We start from the raw sequence: 22,466 nt of genomic DNA, 5'->3' as shown, positions 1-22,466 counted from the left end.
TTTTTATGAAAATTCAGGAGGGACCAGTTTAAAAATTCTAGTAATTTTTAATTTCTACTCCATGGATATAGTCTCCTAGCCTTGACTTTTTCTCATTCTTATCTTCCTTGCTACAACCACAGCCCACTCGATCACGCTTTGGCTTCACACGCTATAGAAGTCCCTCCACACAATGGTTTTCCTATGTAAAAGCGCGTGTTGGAAATTTTGGGCTTTTACGCTTGAAAAATCCAAGGAGCCAGCTTTTAACATGACCGGCTATGGGAGGAACACAGTTATTTAGCCCTAATTTTGAAACTACTGGTGCAAATCTCTTGAAATTTTAAAGAGATGTGCAAAACAACGTTTGCTATGTTTTGGAAATTTTAAAAAAGTTTCCCTTTCATAGTTTTTTGTATAAATATTAGAACGAAAATTAGCCCTAATTAAAGGGCTTGATCTTGGAACGGTTTAATATGTTTCTTCCGTTTCACTTGTTCGAATCTCTTGAAATTTTAGTGAGAGGCACATTGAACGGTTTCTGTATGCCTTTCACTAAAATTTCAAGAGACTCGAACCAGTGATACTGAAGGAAACAAATATAAACTGTTTGAGACTAAGCCATTAAATTATGGTTAATTTTCGTTTTAATGTTGTTACAAAAAGCTTTGTAAGAGAAAAAGTTTGCACAAAAATACCAAACATTATTTAGCAAATCTCATTAAAATTTCAAGAGATTTCAACCAGTATTTTCAAATTTAGGACCAAAAAACGGTGTTCCTCCCGATGACGGAAATGTTAAGATTTAACTCTGATTTTTGACAATTTTGCATCTATAGCCCGATCGAATGGGCTGTGCGTCAACGAAATACTCCCTTAATTTTTCAATAGGATTAGTAAAAAATAAATTAGGGATAGGGTCACTGGTCCCAAAAACCAGTTTAATATTGTAGACGCTGGGGGTCACTGGTCCCGAGGACTAGTTTCAAAAAAATCCTTATTTCCAAGACTGTCGGTAACGTTTTTTTACGTTCAGTAACTAATCAGTGATGCCAGATTGAGGGAAATTTCCCATATCTGGGGAAATTTTGACTCTTAAAAACGGTAAAAAGGGAAAAGGGAAATTCCACCAAAAATTTGCTAAATCTAGGGAAATTCCATGGGAAGAAATATTTTATTCAAAACCTACAATCTCCTCATAGAAAATTAAACAACTTCATCAAATTGACCTATTAATCACGTTGGATTCTTATTAGATGGCAACCCTGCTACTGTTTTTAGTAATTTCCAAACATTGAATTACCGAAAGTCGTCTGCTAAATAACTGACCCATTGTAATCGTTACGAAAATACATCGCCAAAAACAGTTGTCAAGCTATAATTCTATCAATTTCTACGCGCAGAATCTGGCAACCCTGAACTAGGGAAATTTTGGTCCAAAAAGGGAAATTTTAAGGGTTAGAAAGGGAAATTCCATTTTTCCCACCTGGCATCACTGAGTAACTTCAGTTATAGCAGTGTTGCCAATGTGCGGGAAATTTCCCGTTTTGCGGGATTTTTCGATGGTATTTTGGCTTTGGAGGGAAAAAGGTAGTTTTTTGATAAATCAATCGATTTGGCGGGAATTTCAATGACCGTGGGGTTTTCATCATATTTTTTCAAACATTTGGTAAAATTTTAATCTTTTGGCTTGGCGCATCCGATTTTTCAATCCCCGTACCATAACTTCGAGAAAACATAAGACTACTGCCTGGCGTAAGCTTAAACGGGCCAAATCTCACCAAGCCCCTGCCCCTATCATATCGACTTACCTGCAAGAAAGTCGCAGGGCTACTACTGCACACACTAACCACCTGAGAAGCATTAAACGTAAACACGAAGCAAACTTAATTACCCAGATATCCTCAAACCCCAAATCATTCTACGCCAACGTCAACAAATTCAGAAAAAGCCGTTTCCCGATTATGCAGCTACGTAAACCTGACGGCAATCTTACTCTCACCAGTTCTGAAAACGCGGAATGTTTAAATTCATATTTTGCCTCGACAGTAGCAGTTCCAACATCCCAAACATATCCCATCATCCCGACTCTCGATCCGACACCACAACCATGTCCCGTCGTCCCGATTCAAGGTCCGCCAACAGCTCTTACCCTATTTGAATGTCCCTTATCCAGTCTCACTAAGATCCTCCTAACCCTCCCTGCTACCAAATCCCCGGGTTCCGATAGTCTACACCCAATATTATTCCGAAAACTTATCCAAAATTTTATTACCCCCCTACACCACATCATATCCGCATCCTTTACATCGGGTACCCTACCTAAACAATGGAAAGAAGCAAACATTACGCCAATTTTTAAAAAAGGTTCCAAAACCGACGTCACTAATTATCGCCCAATTAGCTCCCTCAACCAAATAGCTAAAATCAGTGAGCGCTTAGTCTATGATCAACTACTAAACCATCTTACAACCATTAATTTCTTCTCGCCAGCTCAACATGGGTTCCTCCGTAAACGCTCCTGTTTGACCAATTTATTAGTAGCTACCAATCAATGGACAACCTGGCTAGATGAGGGCTATAATGTTGACATAATTTATCTAGATTTAGCTAAGGCCTTCGATAGTATCCCTCACCATAAGCTCCTCCAAGCACTCTCTGCGGCAGGCATATCTGATTTGGCGCTAGCCTGGTTAAACGATTATTTAACCGATCGACGGCAAAGGGTGGTGGTCAAGGGCCAACACTCTTCTTGGGCACCGGTAGAAAGGGGGGTCCCCCAGGGCTCGGTTTTAAGTCCCTTACTTTTCAACATATTCATCAACACCCTCCCATTGATCGTGCGCTCGGCCCTAATACTACTATTTGCTGACGACACCAAACTCTCGTACCATATTCGCTCGACCTCCGACTCACTCCAACTTCAGGCAGATCTATCTTTAGTCGAATCTTGGGCCACCGCGAATGGACTAGAATTCAACATTGATAAATGTGCAATCCTACATTTAGGTTCCTCAAACCCGCACTTTACGTACCACCTTTACGGGTCTCCCATTAAAACTACTTTATCTGAGCCTGACCTAGGCGTTTTAACGGATCCACACCTTAAATTTTCAAACCACACTAACAAAATAGTAAAACGCATACACTCCCTCTCAGGCTTAGTAAGGCGTACCTTCAACCATCGGGCCCCGAAACTAATTACAACTATATATAAAGCCTTAGCACTACCAATTTTAGACTATGCTTCCCCGATATGGACCCCTTCATCAACTCTAGATATAAACGCCCTACAAAAGGCCCAAAACAAATTTACAAAATTAACCAAAAACTTTGAAACTATACCAGCCCCAGAACGCCTAAATAAACTTAAATTAGACTCCGTCAGCACGCGCCATCGTATAAATAACCTATGTCTCTTACATGATTTCTTCAACAATAAACTAGCATTAGATATCGCCACTTTCTTCAGTCCGACCCTTTCACAATCAACCAGAGGTCACTCCCGTAAACTCCAAAAACCTAGGGCAAAAACTACCACTAGGCAACACCACTTCACTAACACAGTCATCACTGATTGGAATGCCCTACCCGAATCACTCGTGACAATCACTAATAAAACTAAATTTCGCACTGAATTATCCCTCCATTTTGCTAAGTCGAAGTCACAATCCTAATATTAATAAATTTCCCAAAAACATTTTTTTTTTTTTTTTTTTCCCCAAAATCTAAATTCCCCCGTTCTATATCAATTCCCCCATTTTTAATTCTATAATGTAAACCCATCTATACAACATTTACCAAGTATATGTCGATCTCATTATATTGTACATCTTACAATTTATTACTATTTTACTAAATTCGTTCTCATTATATTGTTACCATTTTACTAAATTCGATACTACTGTTACAAAAAAAAAAAAAAAAAAAAAAAAAAAAAAATACTACCCAAGCCTATAAGGCTTACATGTATTCAACCAAATAAATAAATAAATAAATAAATAAATTGGTTTCGGTAATTGGATTAGCTGGCGGTTTCATTATTTTCGGTTTCATATTGTTATAAGTCCAAAATATGTTGCTTAAAAACAAGAGTACCGAACAAAGGAACCAAACCAACAAAGCCAAACAAAGGACAATCTTAAACTAACTGAAACTTTGCTATAACTCAGTGTTGCCAATGTTCAAACTGTCAATTTCCCGCCTGACGACCCAAAATTTCCCGCCGACGGTCAATATTTCCCGCAACTACTTTTAGAGCAAAATTGACGTAAGTTTTACGTTTTCAGCCGCACAACAATTTAAGTAAACATTGTGAAGGTGTTGCCTGAGTAGCACTAAATACTAAACTATAAGAAAGGTCCCATTTGGGGGACCAAAACTATGAAGGAAACATTTCTGGTCGGTTGGTAAAAATCGGATGCGCCAAGCCAAAAGATTAAAATTTTACCAAATGTTTGAAAAAATATGATGAAAACCCCACGGTCATTGAAATTCCCGCCAAATCGATTGATTTATCAAAAAACTACCTTTTTCCCTCCAAAGCCAAAATACCATCGAAAAATCCCGCAAAACGGGAAATTTCCCGCACATTGGCAACACTGCTATAACTGAAGTTACTCAGTGATGCCAGGTGGGAAAAATGGAATTTCCCTTTCTAACCCTTAAAATTTCCCTTTTTGGACCAAAATTTCCCTAGTTCAGGGTTGCCAGATTCTGCGCGTAGAAATTGATAGAATTATAGCTTGACAACTGTTTTTGGCGATGTATTTTCGTAACGATTACAATGGGTCAGTTATTTAGCAGACGACTTTCGGTAATTCAATGTTTGGAAATTACTAAAAACAGTAGCAGGGTTGCCATCTAATAAGAATCCAACGTGATTAATAGGTCAATTTGATGAAGTTGTTTAATTTTCTATGAGGAGATTGTAGGTTTTGAATAAAATATTTCTTCCCATGGAATTTCCCTAGATTTAGCAAATTTTTGGTGGAATTTCCCTTTTCCCTTTTTACCGTTTTTAAGAGTCAAAATTTCCCCAGATATGGGAAATTTCCCTCAATCTGGCATCACTGATTAGTTACTGAACGTAAAAAAACGTTACCGACAGTCTTGGAAATAAGGATTTTTTTGAAACTAGTCCTCGGGACCAGTGACCCCCAGCGTCTACAATATTAAACTGGTTTTTGGGACCAGTGACCCTATCCCTAATTTATTTTTTACTAATCCTATTGAAAAATTAAGGGAGTATTTCGTTGACGCACAGCCCATTCGATCGGGCTATAGATGCAAAATTGTCAAAAATCAGAGTTAAATCTTAACATTTCCGTCATCGGGAGGAACACCGTTTTTTGGTCCTAAATTTGAAAATACTGGTTGAAATCTCTTGAAATTTTAATGAGATTTGCTAAATAATGTTTGGTATTTTTGTGCAAACTTTTTCTCTTACAAAGCTTTTTGTAACAACATTAAAACGAAAATTAACCATAATTTAATGGCTTAGTCTCAAACAGTTTATATTTGTTTCCTTCAGTATCACTGGTTCGAGTCTCTTGAAATTTTAGTGAAAGGCATACAGAAACCGTTCAATGTGCCTCTCACTAAAATTTCAAGAGATTCGAACAAGTGAAACGGAAGAAACATATTAAACCGTTCCAAGATCAAGCCCTTTAATTAGGGCTAATTTTCGTTCTAATATTTATACAAAAAACTATGAAAGGGAAACTTTTTTAAAATTTCCAAAACATAGCAAACGTTGTTTTGCACATCTCTTTAAAATTTCAAGAGATTTGCACCAGTAGTTTCAAAATTAGGGCTAAATAACTGTGTTCCTCCCATAGCCGGTCATGTTAAAAGCTGGCTCCTTGGATTTTTCAAGCGTAAAAGCCCAAAATTTCCAACACGCGCTTTTACATAGGAAAACCATTGTGTGGAGGGACTTCTATAGCGTGTGAAGCCAAAGCGTGATCGAGTGGGCTGTGGTTGTAGCAAGGAAGATAAGAATGAGAAAAAGTCAAGGCTAGGAGACTATATCCATGGAGTAGAAATTAAAAATTACTAGAATTTTTAAACTGGTCCCTCCTGAATTTTCATAAAAATTCTCAATTAATAAACTGGTCCCAAGGACCAGTAACCCCCGGATTTTGAATAAAAAAACTGGTCCGAGCAATTAATAAACTGGTTTTTGACCTGTGGACCTGTGCTATTTCCAAGACTGGTTACCGATACAATTTAAATTATGTAAACGTTTCTTATTGGTAGAGTGTTCGGCAGTTTCCTCCAATAAAATCGTTTCAAAATAGAAAAGAGAGCCCAAACTGCAGTGCTGCCAGGTTTTTAAAATGTTTAGTTGCACCGAACGAACTATAAAATTTCCATATTACAAATGGCTCATGGATATTTTCGGGTGCATTTCGGTGTCAAAGCAAAGAAACCTTTTTGACCAGATAAATTTTCCATTTTTAGCAGCCTTGCTTGTAAAAAAAGAAAAACCTACTCAAAAATCTCAAATGGACTCTTTCTTTCAAATTTCGAAGCGAGTTATGGCCTAAAAATGAAAATTTTAATTTCATAATATCGTTCATCATTAGAGTATTCTATTAAATCGTAAGAAATTATAATAACTATGTCTGCACATGGATTAACTAACCTAGGGATAGTTCGTTCCCCCAAAAAGATAACGCATGCATGTTCCAAACGCCCCCTAGCAGCAGCTACTATCCCTAACAGGAAGTTATAAGAAAATTGGACCAAATATCACGTGGTCTATGACGTCAAAATTGAAATACTGAAATACTGCCTAAATTGGGCAAAACGATTTATTTTGCCGAGAGATGGCGCTATATCTACATCCGTTTTGGTCCAATAAATTGGGGGAATGAAGAGGGGAATCAAGGAATAATTCGGAACATGTAGTTGGCGATAGAATTACATGGGAAACCCAGTTAGTGAACAATCCCTAGCGTTAGTTAATCCATGGTCTGCATATAGAGAGAGGTCAGTTTTATTTAATTTATTGCTAAGCCTTGGCAATATTTATGTTAAGAAGAATTGAGAAGCCAATTTAGTTGCCCATGAAGTGTTTGGTTGGATCTTGGCCGTGGAACGGGCTTCTATAGCGCGAGCAGCTTGCGTCGTCGTGACGCGCCGCGCGCGTGATCGAGTAGCTTGCGTCGTGACGCGCGTGATCGAGTGGGCTATGATGTAACTCACTAACTCAAACTGGAAGTGATGAGGGAAGCCATTTTCCTTTTCTCTTTTGTCAAACAGTCGTCAAACTTTACGTGAAAGTACAAGTTAGTGAACGAGACGTGATTTCAGGTAGCTAATTGTTTCCGATTAAGTTTAATTAGACTTAAAACTTAGTGAAGTCGATACCTAAGTTACTTATTAAGTCTCCTGACTCCTGAGTGGTTGAGTTCTGAATTGTAACCAAGGCTTAACGGTTTAATGCACCTCGATTAAATTATGGCTAAACGTACAATGGATTATGGAAATGTGTCGCAAATTAGTGACGTTAATTCGAACGGTATATTGGTCTATGCTGCCGGCAATAAGTTTATTTTCATCGATTTGAACGAAGGAAAACCGGCTTTTCGTATTCTCCCTGCTGAAGAGGATCATTCCGATGAAGTTACTGCAGTATCATTTTGTCATGGGAAGAAAGCTGCTCATGTTCTAGCAACTGCTAGTAAAGACAAGACAGCGCTGATTTGGGATATAAGTGATCTTACCAGTTTTAAATGTCGTTATATATTTAACTGGACAACCGTAAGTTTTTAAATTTTAATTGAGATTTAGTCAAGCTTGGTACTTTGATTGCAACGTTAGACGAAAAGTCTGCATTAAAGATTTCAGTTAATTTCTGTTTTATTTAATATTTTTCATAACAATGGTTAAAATTGTGTTTCAATTAGCTATTATATTTAACGACAGTGGTTAAAATAGTGTTTAAATTTAAATTAATTAAGTTTAAATAGAAAAAAATCCAAATGAGGTGCACATTTTTAGTTCATACATTAAACATTTAAGGAAATTGTTTCCCTAGATTGGCAGTTTAAATTAGTGTTTTTAATGACAGTGGTTAGATAAGTGTTTAAATTTAAATTAATTACGTTTAAATTCTCCCCCCCCCCCCAAAAAAATAAAGAATTGCAGTGCATGTATTTAGTTTATGCATTAAACATTTCAGGAACTCGTTTCACTAGATTGGCAATTAAAAAAATGTAGCGATGTACTATACCTTTTAGACAAAGATGGTATCTTAATAATTTGGAAAATAGCTGAAAAAACTCACGAAGTATTTGATAATGTCTTGAAAGGACATCCTGTAGTGCTTTCTGCTAGCCCTTATCATCGCTATCTTGTGGCATTAGGGTAATTCATTATAAAGAAACTAATTTCTTAGTTATTTTTAAGTTTGAACAACTTAGTTGATTAATTTCAGTCACGATAATGGTATGGTGCAAATAGTACATACCAATCGGGGTGGGCATGTAGGGACTGTTCTACCTTCTGAGAACCTTGATGGTTCTATTGTTTCACTAAGTTGGCCTCCTCACATTCCGTCTCCTGATAATTTTAACAGGGTACGTTTTATTTGGTTCAGATTTAATGACGGGAGCGGTCAAAGGGGTGTGGCTTAAGTTGTCTCCTCCTCTTACCGCCAAAATGGCGGCGAATTGTTGCACAGGTTAATGAGGAAGGTTTTCAATCTGGCATCCCTGCGAGACTCAGACGGGCGTCCGCCAGCGGCCCAGACCGCCAGTTTTCATTGAGACGCCATTCTCTGACGATTGCCGTACTTTTTGTCAAACCAGTTTTTTTAGTCAGACCGAATTAGAAGAAACATTTTTTTCTCTCTCCCTTATTGCCTTATTGAATACGGACAATTTTTCGGTAAGGTTATGTATTTAATTCTTCCTTAGGGGCAGTTTTGATTGTATGAATTGACCATGAAACATTTATCCTAAGCCTCGGTCGCCATAGACCTATTCACATTTAAGGGCCGCGCATGAGAAGTTGCAATGTTTGGGGGCATGAGTTATAGCGCTTCTATGGAGTTAAACGTGTAAACTAAACTACGATGGACGTATGGGAGACCTTTTGAAATTTAATATTAAAATAAAATGCCTAGTATTTAAAACCGAGATAGTACAATTAAAATCATGTTAAGAAATAAAGTGTTTAAGTTCTAATGGAAACGGTGCATTGATATTAGTAGGCCGCTATAACTCACTAAGCCTTGGCGACGGTACGGGATCATCATCGCTTCATCGGCGAATAGAGGGCGATGTCCGCCGATGCCGTGCTGAAAGCGCTGTGTATAAATGCCCGTAAGCCCTGGCGCCCAATTTAGTGAGTAGAATTTCATTAAATGCCCTAATTTTACGTCTATAAATTGAATTTGATAAAATTTCACCTCGGAAGTTCAATTAATACTTTTACAACAAGTAATACAACACTGTTTTATAAAAATAAACTCGAATGCGTAGCAAATAAGGCAAAAGGAATGGTTAAAAGTACTGCACTGCCCCCAAACATTCTTTCTACGCATGCTCACCTCTCGAAAGTTTTCCCCCCTTTTCACCCCCGCTCTACCGGTGAAAAGCAGCGTTTGCCAGATGGCCAGATGTACCATAATTATGAAATTTTTTTTTTTTGTTTTTTTTGCCTTGTCCCGGACTCAGAGCAAAAAAAACAAAAAAAAAAAAAATTTCACCTCGAAATTCACAGTGTACCATAATTTCTACTATGTACCATTATGGTACGCAAAAACGCAATAATTTTGATATTTGGTACCATAAATTCAATAATTTTGATATTTGGTACCATAAATTCAATAATTTTGATATTTGGTACCATAAATTCAATAATTTTACTATTAGTACCATCAGGAGTCCATCACACTTGGAGTACAGAAATCAAGCTTTCCCCCATACCCTCTTCAGGGCTCAATTCAGTCAAAAAACGCGACGCTAGCGCCACCACACAAATTCTCGTCTCTGAGAGAGCCGTGCGATAGTGGCGGTTCCAAGAGAGAAAAAGTGTCTCTAAAGGGGTGTTTCTTTTTGGCTTTTGAATTTCCCGAACATAAGGGAGCCTATAAGAACAGAGGGCGTGTCTGAGAGGTTGTAAAAATTACAACGGAAATTCCCCAGAACGCAACGCGGCGCAGAGGCTAGCGTGGATATTAGGGTTAGGGACCCGGTAGTTTTTTTTAAATACGAAAAAACCTTTTTTTATCGTTTAAGTTAAGATCAAAACATTTTATGAAGAATATTATATAACTTAGTTAATTTAGTCTTCTGAATATGAGCAATATATTAAAAAATATAGAGGTAACAATAGCCGAAAGCTGATAAAAAATCCAAAATTTAAGATTTTACGTACGTGAAAAAAAACAGCACTTGTGGAACTCTCCCGCCAAGCCTTATTCTACTCCTTCCCCCCCCCGTATACCATTTTTTGTGGTAGGGACTAGTGGCAAGAGGAAACGATAGAGAAGGGAACGTTTCGATTGGACAATACTACAAAACGTCACCCCGTTCTTGAAAAAACCACCCTCTCAGAAATATTTTTGGCGCCAAGCCCGGCTTGAAAGGGGGGTGGAAATATTTCCCCAAAACTAGTCGGAAAACGGGGGGGGGGGGGTTGGAACAAAATATCCACACTGAAGACGGCCAGGGTATAAACCGTTACATCTCAGTACTTCGAGGGGGGTTATGGACTTCTGGTACCATATTTTCAATAATTTTTCAAGGTGTACCGTAAATACTATTCCTAGAAATTTATTGTATACTATTTCTTGGAAGTTGCGGATGAAACCCAATAGAGGTCTCACGGCAAGGATGGATGATAGGGTAGGATAGGAAGGCGGCTAGCACGTCCTTGAACATAGTCCACTTGATCACGCTATGCCTAAAAGGGCTTTACCAGCCGTACCATAATTTTGCCAAGAATTCAATAATTTTGGAGCGAGAATACCATAATTTCGTTTTTTCAATCTGGCAACGCTGGTCACTGAAAAGGTCTATTAATTGTTACCGGCCGGGCTCTCTCACTATAGGGAGCTAACAACTGGCTAGGGGGAAGAGATAGTCTGACGTCACGCAGCCCCTCTCTGGTTGGAATTTTTGCGCGTAGAATACTGTTAGGGGGGATGAAACTCCAGTAAGAGATAGAAGGGTGTGACGTTTCAGGGTCAGAACTGTAAGCTCCCTTTTGCATGTCAGGGACTCGGGTCAGCTTACATTTAGGGGCCGCCAAATTGAGCCTTGGTCTTCTTGTACTTATTCCTAGGCAGGGTGGGAAATAAGGATTTTTTTTAAACTGTACATTGGGGCAGCGACCCCTCTGACCTGGAATAAATAAACTGGTCCATGACCACTGACCAGGGCGCGTCGTCTGCTAAATTGAAGAAGTGGATAATTACAATATATTAGCTAATGTCTGGACTCTGGAAACCCTTGAATTTTCTTAATGGTCCTGTGGACCACTGACCCCCCTCCGATTTAATTTTTAAACTGGTCATTTGCCCTGTGCCACCGCCTTATTTCCCACGCTGGATATAAACCTTTCCATAAGGAACACAAAAAAAGGGGGCTACAACAAAATTCGCAGGAAGTAACCTTTGAACTTTGACCCTAGAAAAAAATTAATAATAATAATAATAATAATAATAATAATAAAAAGGCTTTATTCGGATAACTCTTTCAGAAAAATTGGTTTACAAAGAGGTCCTGTCGTATTTAAATTGTGCAATTGATTGTATCTGTTTGAACTCTGGTTTGAGGGTATTCCATAAGTTTTTCTTGCGGAGGGACGTCTGAAGGTTTTCCACATAGAAATTGAGGGTTGAACCACGGGTTGCGGTATTATGTATCTCGTTTGATTTTGTAAGGTGGTCCATGAGGTATTCTGGACACTTGCCTTTATGTGCCTTATACATGAAGATGAGGATATCCCGTTTATGTAATTGGTGTAAAGATAGCCATCCTAGTTGTTTTCGGGAATGCGTCGCCGACGAGCGTTTCTTTTGTTTAGCTGCAAAACGGGCGCCGTTATTATGGGCTACTTGAAGTTTCTTGGGGTTAAGCTCATTGGTCGAGTGGTAGAAGATGTCCCCATAGGTGAAAATTGGCTCAATTAATGTTTTATACAGTAGGTTTAACGTGCCAGTATCTAAGGCCGAGTAGAGCGGTCTTAGAATCCCAAGTCTACTGTTCGTCTTCTTTATGACATAGTCAATATGTTGTTTCCAGGATAGGGTGTCGTCCAGCATGACGCCAAGATATTTATATGATGTTACTCTTTTTATTTCAGTGCCTGGTATCTTAGTGTTATTCTCTCGTGCTAGTGGTATTTCATTTGGACACAGTATCATAAATTCCGTTTTTGTTTCGTTGAGTATGAGACTTCTTGCGCCTAGGGTAGTTTTTAGAAGTAGTACTTCAGTCCGCGTGACCTCCATTAGGTCCTCAATGGTTTCAGCAGAATTTATTAGAGCACTGTCATCAGCATATTCCTTAGACAGGCTAGAATTGAGGTACATGTTTACGTCACATGTGTAAGTGTTAAACAGAGTTGGTCCCAGTATGCTTCCTTGAGGTACACCTCTGGTGAGTGCGTAGTTTGCGGATATCTCTCCGCCAATAGCTACTGCCTGCTGTCTGTTTGTGAGATATGATCTGAACCAGTTCGTTGCGTTTACGGATAAGTTTTTGTCTCCCAGAATAGCAAGAAGAGTACTATGGTTAACGGTGTCAAAAGCCTTGCTGAGATCCGCGAAGAGCACGCCCACATTGAGCCCTTCGCTCAATCCTTTCACTATTGTCTCAAGTAGATAAAATACGCTTGTTGTAGTGGAATAGCCTGGTCTGAACCCTGATTGAAGTCTATATAGTGAATTATTTCTTTGATAAAAGGCGTAAAGCTGTTCGAGTGCAAAGTGCTCTATCGGCTTAGACAGGCATGGTAGTACTGAGACCTGTCTGTAGTTCCCCATGTTCATACGGTCTCCCTTCTTATGTATCGGCGTTACTTTGGCCCTTTTCCAGATGGTTGGGAACTTTCCAGTCTCAAACGATAGATTAATGATTTTTGTTAGAAATGGCGTTATAATTCCCGCTAGGGATTTTATTATTCTTGGGGGCAGATTATCGAGACCAGTGGCCTTGTTTGGTGAGATACTTTTTACGTATCGGAAAACGGCCTCCTCGCTCATGGGCTGGAATCTCATTGTTTCTCTGGCCCCGTCGTGTCTGACCTGTGGCATATAGTCAGGTGTTGTAACGGGAGGATCTTCCATAGCGAAGAAGTTACCAAATTAACGAACACCAATTTGTTTTTGCTCAAAAATTTAATAACTAAATTCGTTCAGAAAATACAACAACTTCTGTTATTTAAAAAAAAAATGCAAGCCAAATGAAACGTAATTTCACTCTTTAATTTGACATTGGGCTAGCTTTTCAACACACTCGCGTACAAGGTCATTAATTTCATATAACCTGGCTAATTTAATTACTTGACCAGCGGTTGTGGCCAAATTGGGAGCTTCGTTGGTATAAATATAAAACAAAAAATTATTAATTGCATTTCCATCAAAGTCAAGACTTAAATCAAGAACTTTAGGTTTCTGAAGCCATCCATTATCGAACTGAAGCTTCAGTACTGTTGATATACTTGAGAGTACAGCTTTGAGACAAGGATGAGCACGGTCTTTACTGATAATCATAGCGTCAGTTGGTACATTAGCACACATTTCTTTGTAGACATTACTCGGTGTTTGCTTTGACGGTGGTTGTCTAGCCATTTCGCAACATATTGGTTGCCTAATTACTTCTGTAGCTTTTATAACTGGTGCATCTTTAAAAATAACAACTGGAGGATCTTTATCACTATCAACTGGCGCATCTTCAACAGTATTAGCTGGTGCCGCTATTGGTTTACATTTCTTCACACCCATAACAGGACACACAGCAGCTGCTGTATCCGTGACAATGCATCTTATTGTGATACTTGTCACAAATCTACCAGTGTTTTTTGGTCTTATAGACGTTTGGAAGCCGCTTGCGCTGGTGTTTGTAGGTGGTTTGTAGGGTATTGTCATAAAAATATTCATGTCGCTATCCAATACTTGGACCCATACTCTGTTCTTACTCACGACTCTCACTTGACCTTTACCCTGAACGTATTTATAGAGGTAAAGACTTAACAAACAATGGTTCTCAAATTTTTCAACTTTCATTCGTAATCTCCATTGATAATTGAAGCCGGGAATGTGGGGAAAACAATCACTGTAAATAGGGTCTCTATCGATAATGGCCAATGGATAATCTATCTTCCATTCGAACTTAAACTTGAACTCTTTCATTTTCGACATTTTATTTGTTTTTTGAATGGCTGCTCGGCTGGTAACTCACCAGCCTATCAGACACTTGACCAGGCTTACTGGGCGAAATATAATAAACATCCGCCAAATTTCTGCCGATGATTTTACGGTCAACAATCTCGCGTTCATAGCCTTTTATTTCTTCGGCATTTGGGATTTTTAAATCGGTTATTTGTCGACCTAATATCTCCGGTCGAAAAAGCGAAAGAATTGCTCTGTGAACTTTCCATTCTAGAATAATTTTAATTAAATTAAAAACCTTCTTTAACTAAACGCGTTAATCAATTAAATAATGACTAGGTTCGAGCAAGTTGTTAGGAGTTAACGTGACACATTCAACACGGGCACTTTCAAGAATTTTATTTCTAAACAAAGTAAGGTAGTTTTTAGGGTAAACATTAATGTTAATTAAGTTAAATTAATCTTACATTATTAGGCCAATATTAACTAATGAAACAATTTCGCGGAACTCTTCGGGATTTTCTAATTCGCTAACAGCTTGAAAGTTTCCCAGCTACCGAAATATAAATAATGATTAGTGAAAACATTTGACAATTTGAAAGGCTTTAGGTTAACTAACGCCTGCAGTCCAGCTATCTCGCTTATAATAAAACGCTTCCGAGAGGGCCGAGTAGATGTTAAGAAGGTCGTCGGGCTAAATTAAATAGTAGATTAAAATTTAAACCAGTTTCCCCTCAGCCGAGCTTTGAGGATTCGACATTACTTTTTTTTTAAGTTCATTTGGCGCCAATTGAATGCCGAATTTGACGAGTGAATCGGATTCATTTGGCGCCATTTGAATGCCGAATTTGACGAGTGAGTCGGATATTTTGTCCGTCGAATGGCTTTCGGCCATTTCTTCTCTAAAATTACAAAATAATAACAATTACGTAATTAACTTAATGAAGTTGGTGGTTTTTAAGGCCGCGTAGTATTGACCGGGGCTCCAATTTGATTTTAATAATTAAGTATAAATTAAATTAAATAAGCCCCCTTAAAAACTAATAATTAAAATACTTCACTTACTGTTGGTAAAGAAGGTGCTTTAAAGAGTGCCGACCCTGAATCAACACTTAGGGACCAGTCCCTATTTTTGGTAATTATATTATCGTCCTTACTAGCGTCTGTGCTGATTTGCGCAGTATTACTACCCGCCTGATTTTCCTCCAAATCTTGAACACTAGCCTCCAGTTCCCTGATCCCTAGATAGAGATTACTATTAGTTTGTGTTGGGACTATACAGGGTAGCTTCTCGCGCGACTTTCTAGGCCTATAGCCGCTTTTTCTATCGCTGGACCCGCTGGTGAGTCCGGCCATCAGCAGAAGATTAACACCCTGTTTGTGTTCCTAACAAATCTCCCGGTGATTGTGTGTATCCCCTAAAAAAAAAACACTGATACTTAATATGCCCGCCAGTAAGGATAAATGCCACATTTGTGACAAACCCTTCTGGGGACAAGAACACTATGTACCTTGGCGCGAATGCCTGGCTAGAGTCCACGGTAAATGCCTAAATATTAATCGGGAAGATCTTGGAAGGGGAGGACGCAATGACAAGCAAACAGGTCTGTGGCGTTTGCAAATCAAAACGAAACCAGGATTCGGCAATTTCTAGCCCAGTCCCGAGTAGCCATTCACAACCGATAACGCGTCAACAACTAAATGTCGCCCTCAAGATGAATTCGGCGGAGAAAGTATCTGAACAAGCTCATAAACGATAAAGAAGCGTTTAGTTAACGTTAAGAAGTTAGGTTTGATTAGTTTACGTTCTTTACAGTATAACGCAAGAACTCAACGAGCCTTCCCCCATTCGGCGGAAAGTAAAACACCTCCGCAATCTCTTTCCCTGTTTTGATACGGTCAACGATATCATTTTCCCTTTCTTATATACTAATCGGATTAGCCGCAACTTCCGCTCGAAGATTAGGGGTGCAGGACGCTCCTCCTCCGGTTAATTGAGATTTAACCAATGGATGCGGCGGGGATTGAACATCATTTATTGTTGGAACTGCTTTCCTTGCAAAAACCTCATCAATGTTCCGGGCGAAACGGGTTTAGGAAAAGAAGGCGGGGCGAAAAGTTTCCTTCTTTTGGGACACATTCCCAAACCTCACAAATTTCCCTGAGTTACATTGTCAACTATTTCCCCGAGTTTTCTAGTATTTCCTTGAACCCTCTAATTAAATATACACACTTTCCTTCAATCAACAATTAAACAAACCTTGTATATATCTTTGTAATGGTTGGGGTCCATATTGTTGAGGTGGCGGTCCACCCATATGATGTTGAGGAGGGGCGGGACCCCTTCCAACCTGATAAGGACCAGGCTGTCCTTGGTAAGGTGGTGGCATATATGGAACTTGACCAGGAGGCATTTGATGTTGGTAATCAGGCACTCCTTGAGGTCGCATCATACCACCACCAAGTTGGAACTTGACAAAAATCTCCAAAGTTGATTCTAAGTTTGATTGAAATAGTTCAAATTCTTGTTTATGTTGCCAATAAGAACGATTCGAGTAACGTGCCAGTTCGTTATCAACTGGTTCTTTAACATTAGAATCCACGGGTGGTTTACCCTTAGTTGGAGTTGGATTTCCACCAAATTTCTGTAACAAAAATTTTGCTAAAAGTGAAATAAATGTCAACGCCTTTAAAACAAATAAGATAAAGTTCCCGACTTCACAGATAATGATACTCATTATTTGCAATTAAGATAACAATAGACATTTTTTTCTTCCCTTTGTCAAAGTTATTGATTTGATCTTTAAACAAGAACAAACAAATGCAATTCTTACAGCTTTTTCCTTAGTTTCAGCTTCACTCTTAGAGAGTGCAATTGCCAGTTGTAATTCCTCTTCTTCCCTCAATTCTTGGTCAGTTTTACCGGGTGCTGCGGAATTTTGAGTTGAATATGGAGAAGAATGAAGAGAATTTGTTCCTGAACTGGAGTTTTGGCCCCAGTGGATGATGGAACTGTTCCCAAAGGCGCGTTTTTGCTCAGTTTCTCCCAACAAGAATCGCAAACTCTAACTTCCTTTTTGAATACAAATTTGGGGATATTTATTTATTTAAAAACACACTGTTCGTGAAGCCAGCAGAGTGGCTTGTGTACGAACATCGGATACAATAGGAGATGTAAATCAGATTAAACAAAAACAATTAATATAGCGCTAAGAAACACAGCGTAATACAACAATGAAACAAAGTAGACTAACAATAAGAAATTATATAAAAGTGTTAAGAAAATTTAGCGTGGGGGAGTAATCAGAACTAAAAAAAAAAATTGAGCTAGGGAAGAGCGAAAATGGTTCGAGAGTTTTCGTCGGAAAGTGGCTTTATTGGTTAGAGTGACCAAGTCATCGGGCGCGTTTTAGCAACCAGAATCGCAAATCTATTTATTTCGAAACAAATTTCTCAGATTTATACCTTGGATGCCAACATTGGCATTGGCGACATCGGCGTCTGCACATTCGGCAGCGGCTGCTGCAGCTTTTTTCGCAACAGGAACTTGGCAGTACAACGTCAGGCTGAGGCTACCTTCCACTAGTGCTAAAAAACATACCAGGAGGAGGGGTTTATATAGCTTTCATTCTGTTAAAAAAAAACATACCATAATGGCGCTGGGGCGGAGTTAAGCCTGAATTGCCAAGTCCCTACTCTTTTCTTATACGCCCTCCTGTTGGCGGCTGATTTTTTTTCCTTGGCTTTAATGGCAGCTAATTTTTTTGCCTCTTTTTCCATTGATGTCAATAACTACATAAATATTAAAATGAAAGACTTAATATTTAGACTATTTTAAAGCGAGTTAACGAAAACAATTATAATACCTAATCGAGGTAATTAAAATTTATTTTCTTACTTTGCAATTGTGTGACAAGGAACTCCCTACACAGTCCAAACAGAATCTCTTTCCCACACAATATACGCTATAGCGCCTCCTGATTTCAACTGACCCCTTAGCACGAAAACCTTTTAGAATTGCCCGAAAAACCTTTTAGAATTACGCGAAAAACTTTAATCTATTTATTTCAAAACAAATTTTGTGACAATCACTCAAAATGTTTTTTAAAATCCGTTAAAACTTTCCGTTTCTAGTCCTCTTTTTAATTTTTCGGATACTAATTTTTCATCACTTTCCGTGATAACGGTCTTCTTTATCTTCCTCTTGCTTTCTCAGATTTATTATTATACCATGGGCGTGGAGATAATCGTCCTCGGCGACAAACACGTCGGTGTCTGTCCTCGGCGACATCGGCTGCTGCAGCTGCAGCTTTCTTAGCCACTCGTTTCAATTAAGCTCTCCTGTTATATGCTTTACTTTTTTCTTTCTTAATTTCCGCTTTCGATTTCACCTTTTCCTCTTTCGATTCGGTTTGCTTCGTTTTTTTGGTTTCGGCCGTGGAAGGCTTAATAAAGATTAGGGATTTCAGCGAAATGACTAAACTCGTTTCTTGACATAGTAATGATATTTAATAAAGGATTTAATTGTTACAAAATAATAATGCGGTCTAACTCTGACCTACGAGAACACTCCTTTAATTAGGAGGGGAAAAACGATACTAAAAGCAAACATCACATGACGGTGATGATGTCAATAACAGGGAACATAATATTGTCGCGCCATCTAGGATGGCAGTATAGTTATAGGTCAAAGGTTAACAATAATTTCAACTGACCCCTTAGCCAGGCTCTCTTTCTTTTTTTTTTTACCATTTTCTTCCGTTGTTGTTTGTGTAAACGAGTCCCAGACTTCTTGATACTAATACATGTAAAAAAAAAGGTTTTCAAATGTAAAGATAGGGTTAAAAACATTGAAATAAAGAAGAAGAATTCTGAAATAAGTTTTAGAATGAGAGATATCGTTGTTGTTTGTTAACCAATTAGACTAGCTCTCTCTCTCTCGCATTTGCTCGCTATTTCTTTCAACGTGGGACCTTAAATAAATATAAAGAAAAGACGAAGCTTAACCTAAAGCAACAGACGCGATAAACACGAACATTCGACTACCCAGAACAACCAAGTATAGCCCAAAAGAAGTTTAAATTACTCGCGCCGTTTCATTTGGCTTCGGTAACATCAAGCCCAGCAGATTTGCCACGAACGTCACTCGCCTACTTGTCATCGTCCCAATGAAAACACGTCGCAGCCAGCCTGCCTGCCACTTCAACGTGGCCCAAATGATGAGCAAGGATACCGGATTGTCAGAGGACTTGATTAGGCGCTGCAACTAGCTGGGGGGGGGGACCTTAATCGCGCCCCCCCCCCAATTGTCGCTCATCTTATTCCCAATCTTCATATACTTTTGATAGCCTATACCGAAGAGGTAATGTCTTTCTCCGTGGTTTCATTTACACGCTTTTAAAACTATAACTTAAGACATATCTTGAAGTCTATAAAGTTTCAAAAATCTCCTCGCCCGAGAGAAGCCTAGCCAGTTTGAAAAATCTCCTCGCCCGACAGAAGCCTAGCAAGTTTCAAAAATCTCCTCGCCCGAGAGAAGCCTAGCCAGTTTGAAAAATCTCCTCGCCCGACAGAAGCCTAGCAAGTTTCAAAAATCTCCTCGCCCGAGAGAAGCCTAGCCAGTTTCAAAAATCTCCTCGCCCGACAGAAGCCTAGCAAGTTTCAAAAATCTCCTCGCCCGAGAGAAGCCTAGCAAGTTTCAAAAATCTCCTCGCCCGAGAGAAGCCTAGCAAGTTTCAAAAATCTCCTCGCCCGGGAGAAGCCTAGCAAGTTTCAAAAATCTCCTCGCCCGAGAGAAGCCTAGCAAGTTTCAAAAATCTCCTCGCCCGGGAGAAGCCTAGCAAGTTTCAAAAATCTCCTCGCCCGAGAGAAGCCTAGCAAGTTTCAAAAATCTCCTCGCCCGAGAGAAGCCTAGCCAGTTTGAAAAATCTCCTCGCCCGACAGAAGCCTAGCAAGTTTCAAAAATCTCCTCGCCCGAGAGAAGCCTAGCAAGTTTCAAAAATCTCCTCGCCCGAGAGAAGCCTAGCAAGTTTCAAAAATCTCCTCGCCCGAGAGAAGCCTAGCAAGTTTCAAAAATCTCCTCGCCCGGGAGAAGCCTAGCAAGTTTCAAAAATCTCCTCGCCCGAGAGAAGCCTAGCAAGTTTCAAAAATCTCCTCGCCCGAGAGAAGCCTAGCAAGTTTCAAAAATCTCCTCGCCCGGGAGAAGCCTAGCAAGTTTCAAAAATCTCCTCGCCCGGGAGAAGCCTAGCAAGTTTCAAAAATCTCCTCGCCCGGGAGAAGCCTAGCAAGTTTCAAAAATCTCCTCGCCCGAGAGAAGCCTAGCAAGTTTCAAAAATCTCCTCGCCCGAGAGAAGCCTAGCCAGTTTGAAAAATCTCCTCGCCCGACAGAAGCCTAGCAAGTTTCAAAAATCTCCTCGCCCGAGAGAAGCCTAGCAAGTTTCAAAAATCTCCTCGCCCGGGAGAAGCCTAGCAAGTTTCAAAAATCTCCTCGCCCGGGAGAAGCCTAGCAAGTTTCAAAAATCTCCTCGCCCGAGAGAAGCCTAGCAAGTTTCAAAAATCTCCTCGCCCGGGAGAAGCCTAGCAAGTTTCAAAAATCTCCTCGCCCGGGAGAAGCCTAGCAAGTTTCAAAAATCTCCTCGCCCGAGAGAAGCCTAGCAAGTTTCAAAAATCTCCTCGCCCGAGAGAAGCCTAGCAAGTTTCAAAAATCTCCTCGCCCGAGAGAAGCCTAGCAAGTTTCAAAAATCTCCTCGCCCGAGAGAAGCCTAGCAAGTTTCAAAAATCTCCTCGCCCGGGAGAAGCCTAGCAAGTTTCAAAAATCTCCTCGCCCGAGAGAAGCCTAGCAAGTTTCAAAAATCTCCTCGCCCGGGAGAAGCCTAGCAAGTTTCAAAAATCTCCTCGCCCGAGAGAAGCCTAGCAAGTTTCAAAAATCTCCTCGCCCGGGAGAAGCCTAGCAAGTTTCAAAAATCTCCTCGCCCGAGAGAAGCCTAGCAAGTTTCAAAAATCTCCTCGCCCGAGAGAAGCCTAGCCAGTTTGAAAAATCTCCTCGCCCGACAGAAGCCTAGCAAGTTTCAAAAATCTCCTCGCCCGAGAGAAGCCTAGCAAGTTTCAAAAATCTCCTCGCCCGAGAGAAGCCTAGCAAGTTTCAAAAATCTCCTCGCCCGGGAGAAGCCTAGCAAGTTTCAAAAATCTCCTCGCCCGAGAGAAGCCTAGCAAGTTTCAAAAATCTCCTCGCCCGAGAGAAGCCTAGCAAGTTTCAAAAATCTCCTCGCCCGGGAGAAGCCTAGCAAGTTTCAAAAATCTCCTCGCCCGGGAGAAGCCTAGCAAGTTTCAAAAATCTCCTCGCCCGGGAGAAGCCTAGCAAGTTTCAAAAATCTCCTCGCCCGAGAGAAGCCTAGCAAGTTTCAAAAATCTCCTCGCCCGAGAGAAGCCTAGCCAGTTTGAAAAATCTCCTCGCCCGACAGAAGCCTAGCAAGTTTCAAAAATCTCCTCGCCCGAGAGAAGCCTAGCAAGTTTCAAAAATCTCCTCGCCCGAGAGAAGCCTAGCAAGTTTCAAAAATCTCCTCGCCCGGGAGAAGCCTAGCAAGTTTCAAAAATCTCCTCGCCCGAGAGAAGCCTAGCAAGTTTCAAAAATCTCCTCGCCCGGGAGAAGCCTAGCAAGTTTCAAAAATCTCCTCGCCCGAGAGAAGCCTAGCAAGTTTCAAAAATCTCCTCGCCCGAGAGAAGCCTAGCCAGTTTGAAAAATCTCCTCGCCCGACAGAAGCCTAGCAAGTTTCAAAAATCTCCTCGCCCGACAGAAGCCTAGCAAGTTTCAAAAATCTCCTCGCCCGAGAGAAGCCTAGCAAGTTTCAAAAATCTCCTCGCCCGGGAGAAGCCTAGCAAGTTTCAAAAATCTCCTCGCCCGAGAGAAGCCTAGCAAGTTTCAAAAATCTCCTCGCCCGAGAGAAGCCTAGCAAGTTTCAAAAATCTCCTCGCCCGGGAGAAGCCTAGCAAGTTTCAAAAATCTCCTCGCCCGAGAGAAGCCTAGCAAGTTTCAAAAATCTCCTCGCCCGAGAGAAGCCTAGCCAGTTTGAAAAATCTCCTCGCCCGACAGAAGCCTAGCAAGTTTCAAAAATCTCCTCGCCCGACAGAAGCCTAG

The 22,466-nt window shown here is 40.0% G+C and overlaps 2 protein-coding genes and 1 long non-coding RNA gene across 4 annotated transcripts; 1 reads left to right on the top strand and 2 right to left on the bottom strand.

Annotated features, from left to right (window-relative positions):
- The first annotated feature begins 7,164 nt into the window (after positions 1–7,164).
- On the top strand, positions 7,165–10,637 carry LOC149612724 (gem-associated protein 5-like). Of its 2 annotated transcripts, XR_016376371.1 has the most exons (5): positions 7,165–7,749; positions 8,171–8,355; positions 8,426–8,567; positions 8,672–8,877; positions 8,953–10,637. XR_016376371.1 is itself a non-coding variant. In XM_089858328.1 (4 exons), exons 1-4 carry the CDS (start codon positions 7,447–7,449, stop codon positions 8,819–8,821), a joined length of 780 nt encoding a protein of 259 aa, XP_089714454.1. In that variant the 5' UTR covers positions 7,165–7,446; the 3' UTR covers positions 8,822–10,637. The 2 variants fall into 2 exon arrangements, 1 of the variants encoding a protein (XP_089714454.1); XM_089858328.1 differs by having other exon boundaries at positions 8,672–10,637.
- Positions 10,638–13,405: 2,768 nt separating this feature from the next.
- On the bottom strand, positions 13,406–16,470 carry LOC149612723 (uncharacterized). Its single transcript, XM_089858329.1, has 6 exons — positions 15,844–16,470; positions 15,398–15,750; positions 15,096–15,234; positions 14,952–15,026; positions 14,800–14,885; positions 13,406–14,736 (listed from the first exon to the last, which is right to left on the bottom strand). Exons 3-6 carry the CDS (start codon positions 15,225–15,227, stop codon positions 14,649–14,651), a joined length of 381 nt encoding a protein of 126 aa, XP_089714455.1. The 5' UTR covers positions 15,228–15,234; positions 15,398–15,750; positions 15,844–16,470; the 3' UTR covers positions 13,406–14,648.
- A 799-nt stretch (positions 16,471–17,269) lies between these two features.
- LOC149612722 (uncharacterized) lies at positions 17,270–18,608 on the bottom strand. Its single transcript, XR_016376372.1, has 4 exons — positions 18,231–18,608; positions 17,982–18,124; positions 17,798–17,920; positions 17,270–17,405 (listed from the first exon to the last, which is right to left on the bottom strand). It is a non-coding gene; the product is annotated as an uncharacterized LOC149612722 (long non-coding RNA).
- Positions 18,609–22,466: the final 3,858 nt, after the last annotated feature.

The sequence above is a fragment of the Phalangium opilio genome, unplaced genomic scaffold, assembly GCF_054372755.1.
Source record: "Phalangium opilio isolate 3A_F unplaced genomic scaffold, DU_Popi_V2 ptg000232l_1, whole genome shotgun sequence".
NCBI classification, from domain to species: Eukaryota; Metazoa; Arthropoda; class Arachnida; order Opiliones; family Phalangiidae; genus Phalangium; species Phalangium opilio.
The sequence above is the reverse complement of the archived record's forward strand: the minus strand, read 5'-3'. Positions and strand labels throughout refer to the sequence as shown.

What these genes read in the sequence shown, in the direction of transcription:
- LOC149612724 (XM_089858328.1), top strand. Translation starts at nt 7,447, where the DNA reads ATGGCTAAACGTACAATGGATTATGGAAATGTGTCGCAAATTAGTGAC. An exon ending in ATATATTTAACTGGACAACC is followed by an intron (nt 7,750 to 8,170) that starts GTAAGTTTTTAA and finishes TAAACATTTCAG; the next exon opens with GAACTCGTTTCACTAGATTG. An exon ending in CGCTATCTTGTGGCATTAGG is followed by an intron (nt 8,356 to 8,425) that starts GTAATTCATTAT and finishes GATTAATTTCAG; the next exon opens with TCACGATAATGGTATGGTGC.
- LOC149612723 (XM_089858329.1), bottom strand. Translation starts at nt 15,227, where the DNA reads ATGGCCGAAAGCCATTCGACGGACAAAATATCCGACTCACTCGTCAAA. An exon ending in CAAATGAACTTAAAAAAAAA is followed by an intron (nt 15,027 to 15,095) that starts GTAATGTCGAAT and finishes TATTTAATTTAG; the next exon opens with CCCGACGACCTTCTTAACAT. An exon ending in GTTAATATTGGCCTAATAAT is followed by an intron (nt 14,737 to 14,799) that starts GTAAGATTAATT and finishes TACTTTGTTTAG; the next exon opens with AAATAAAATTCTTGAAAGTG.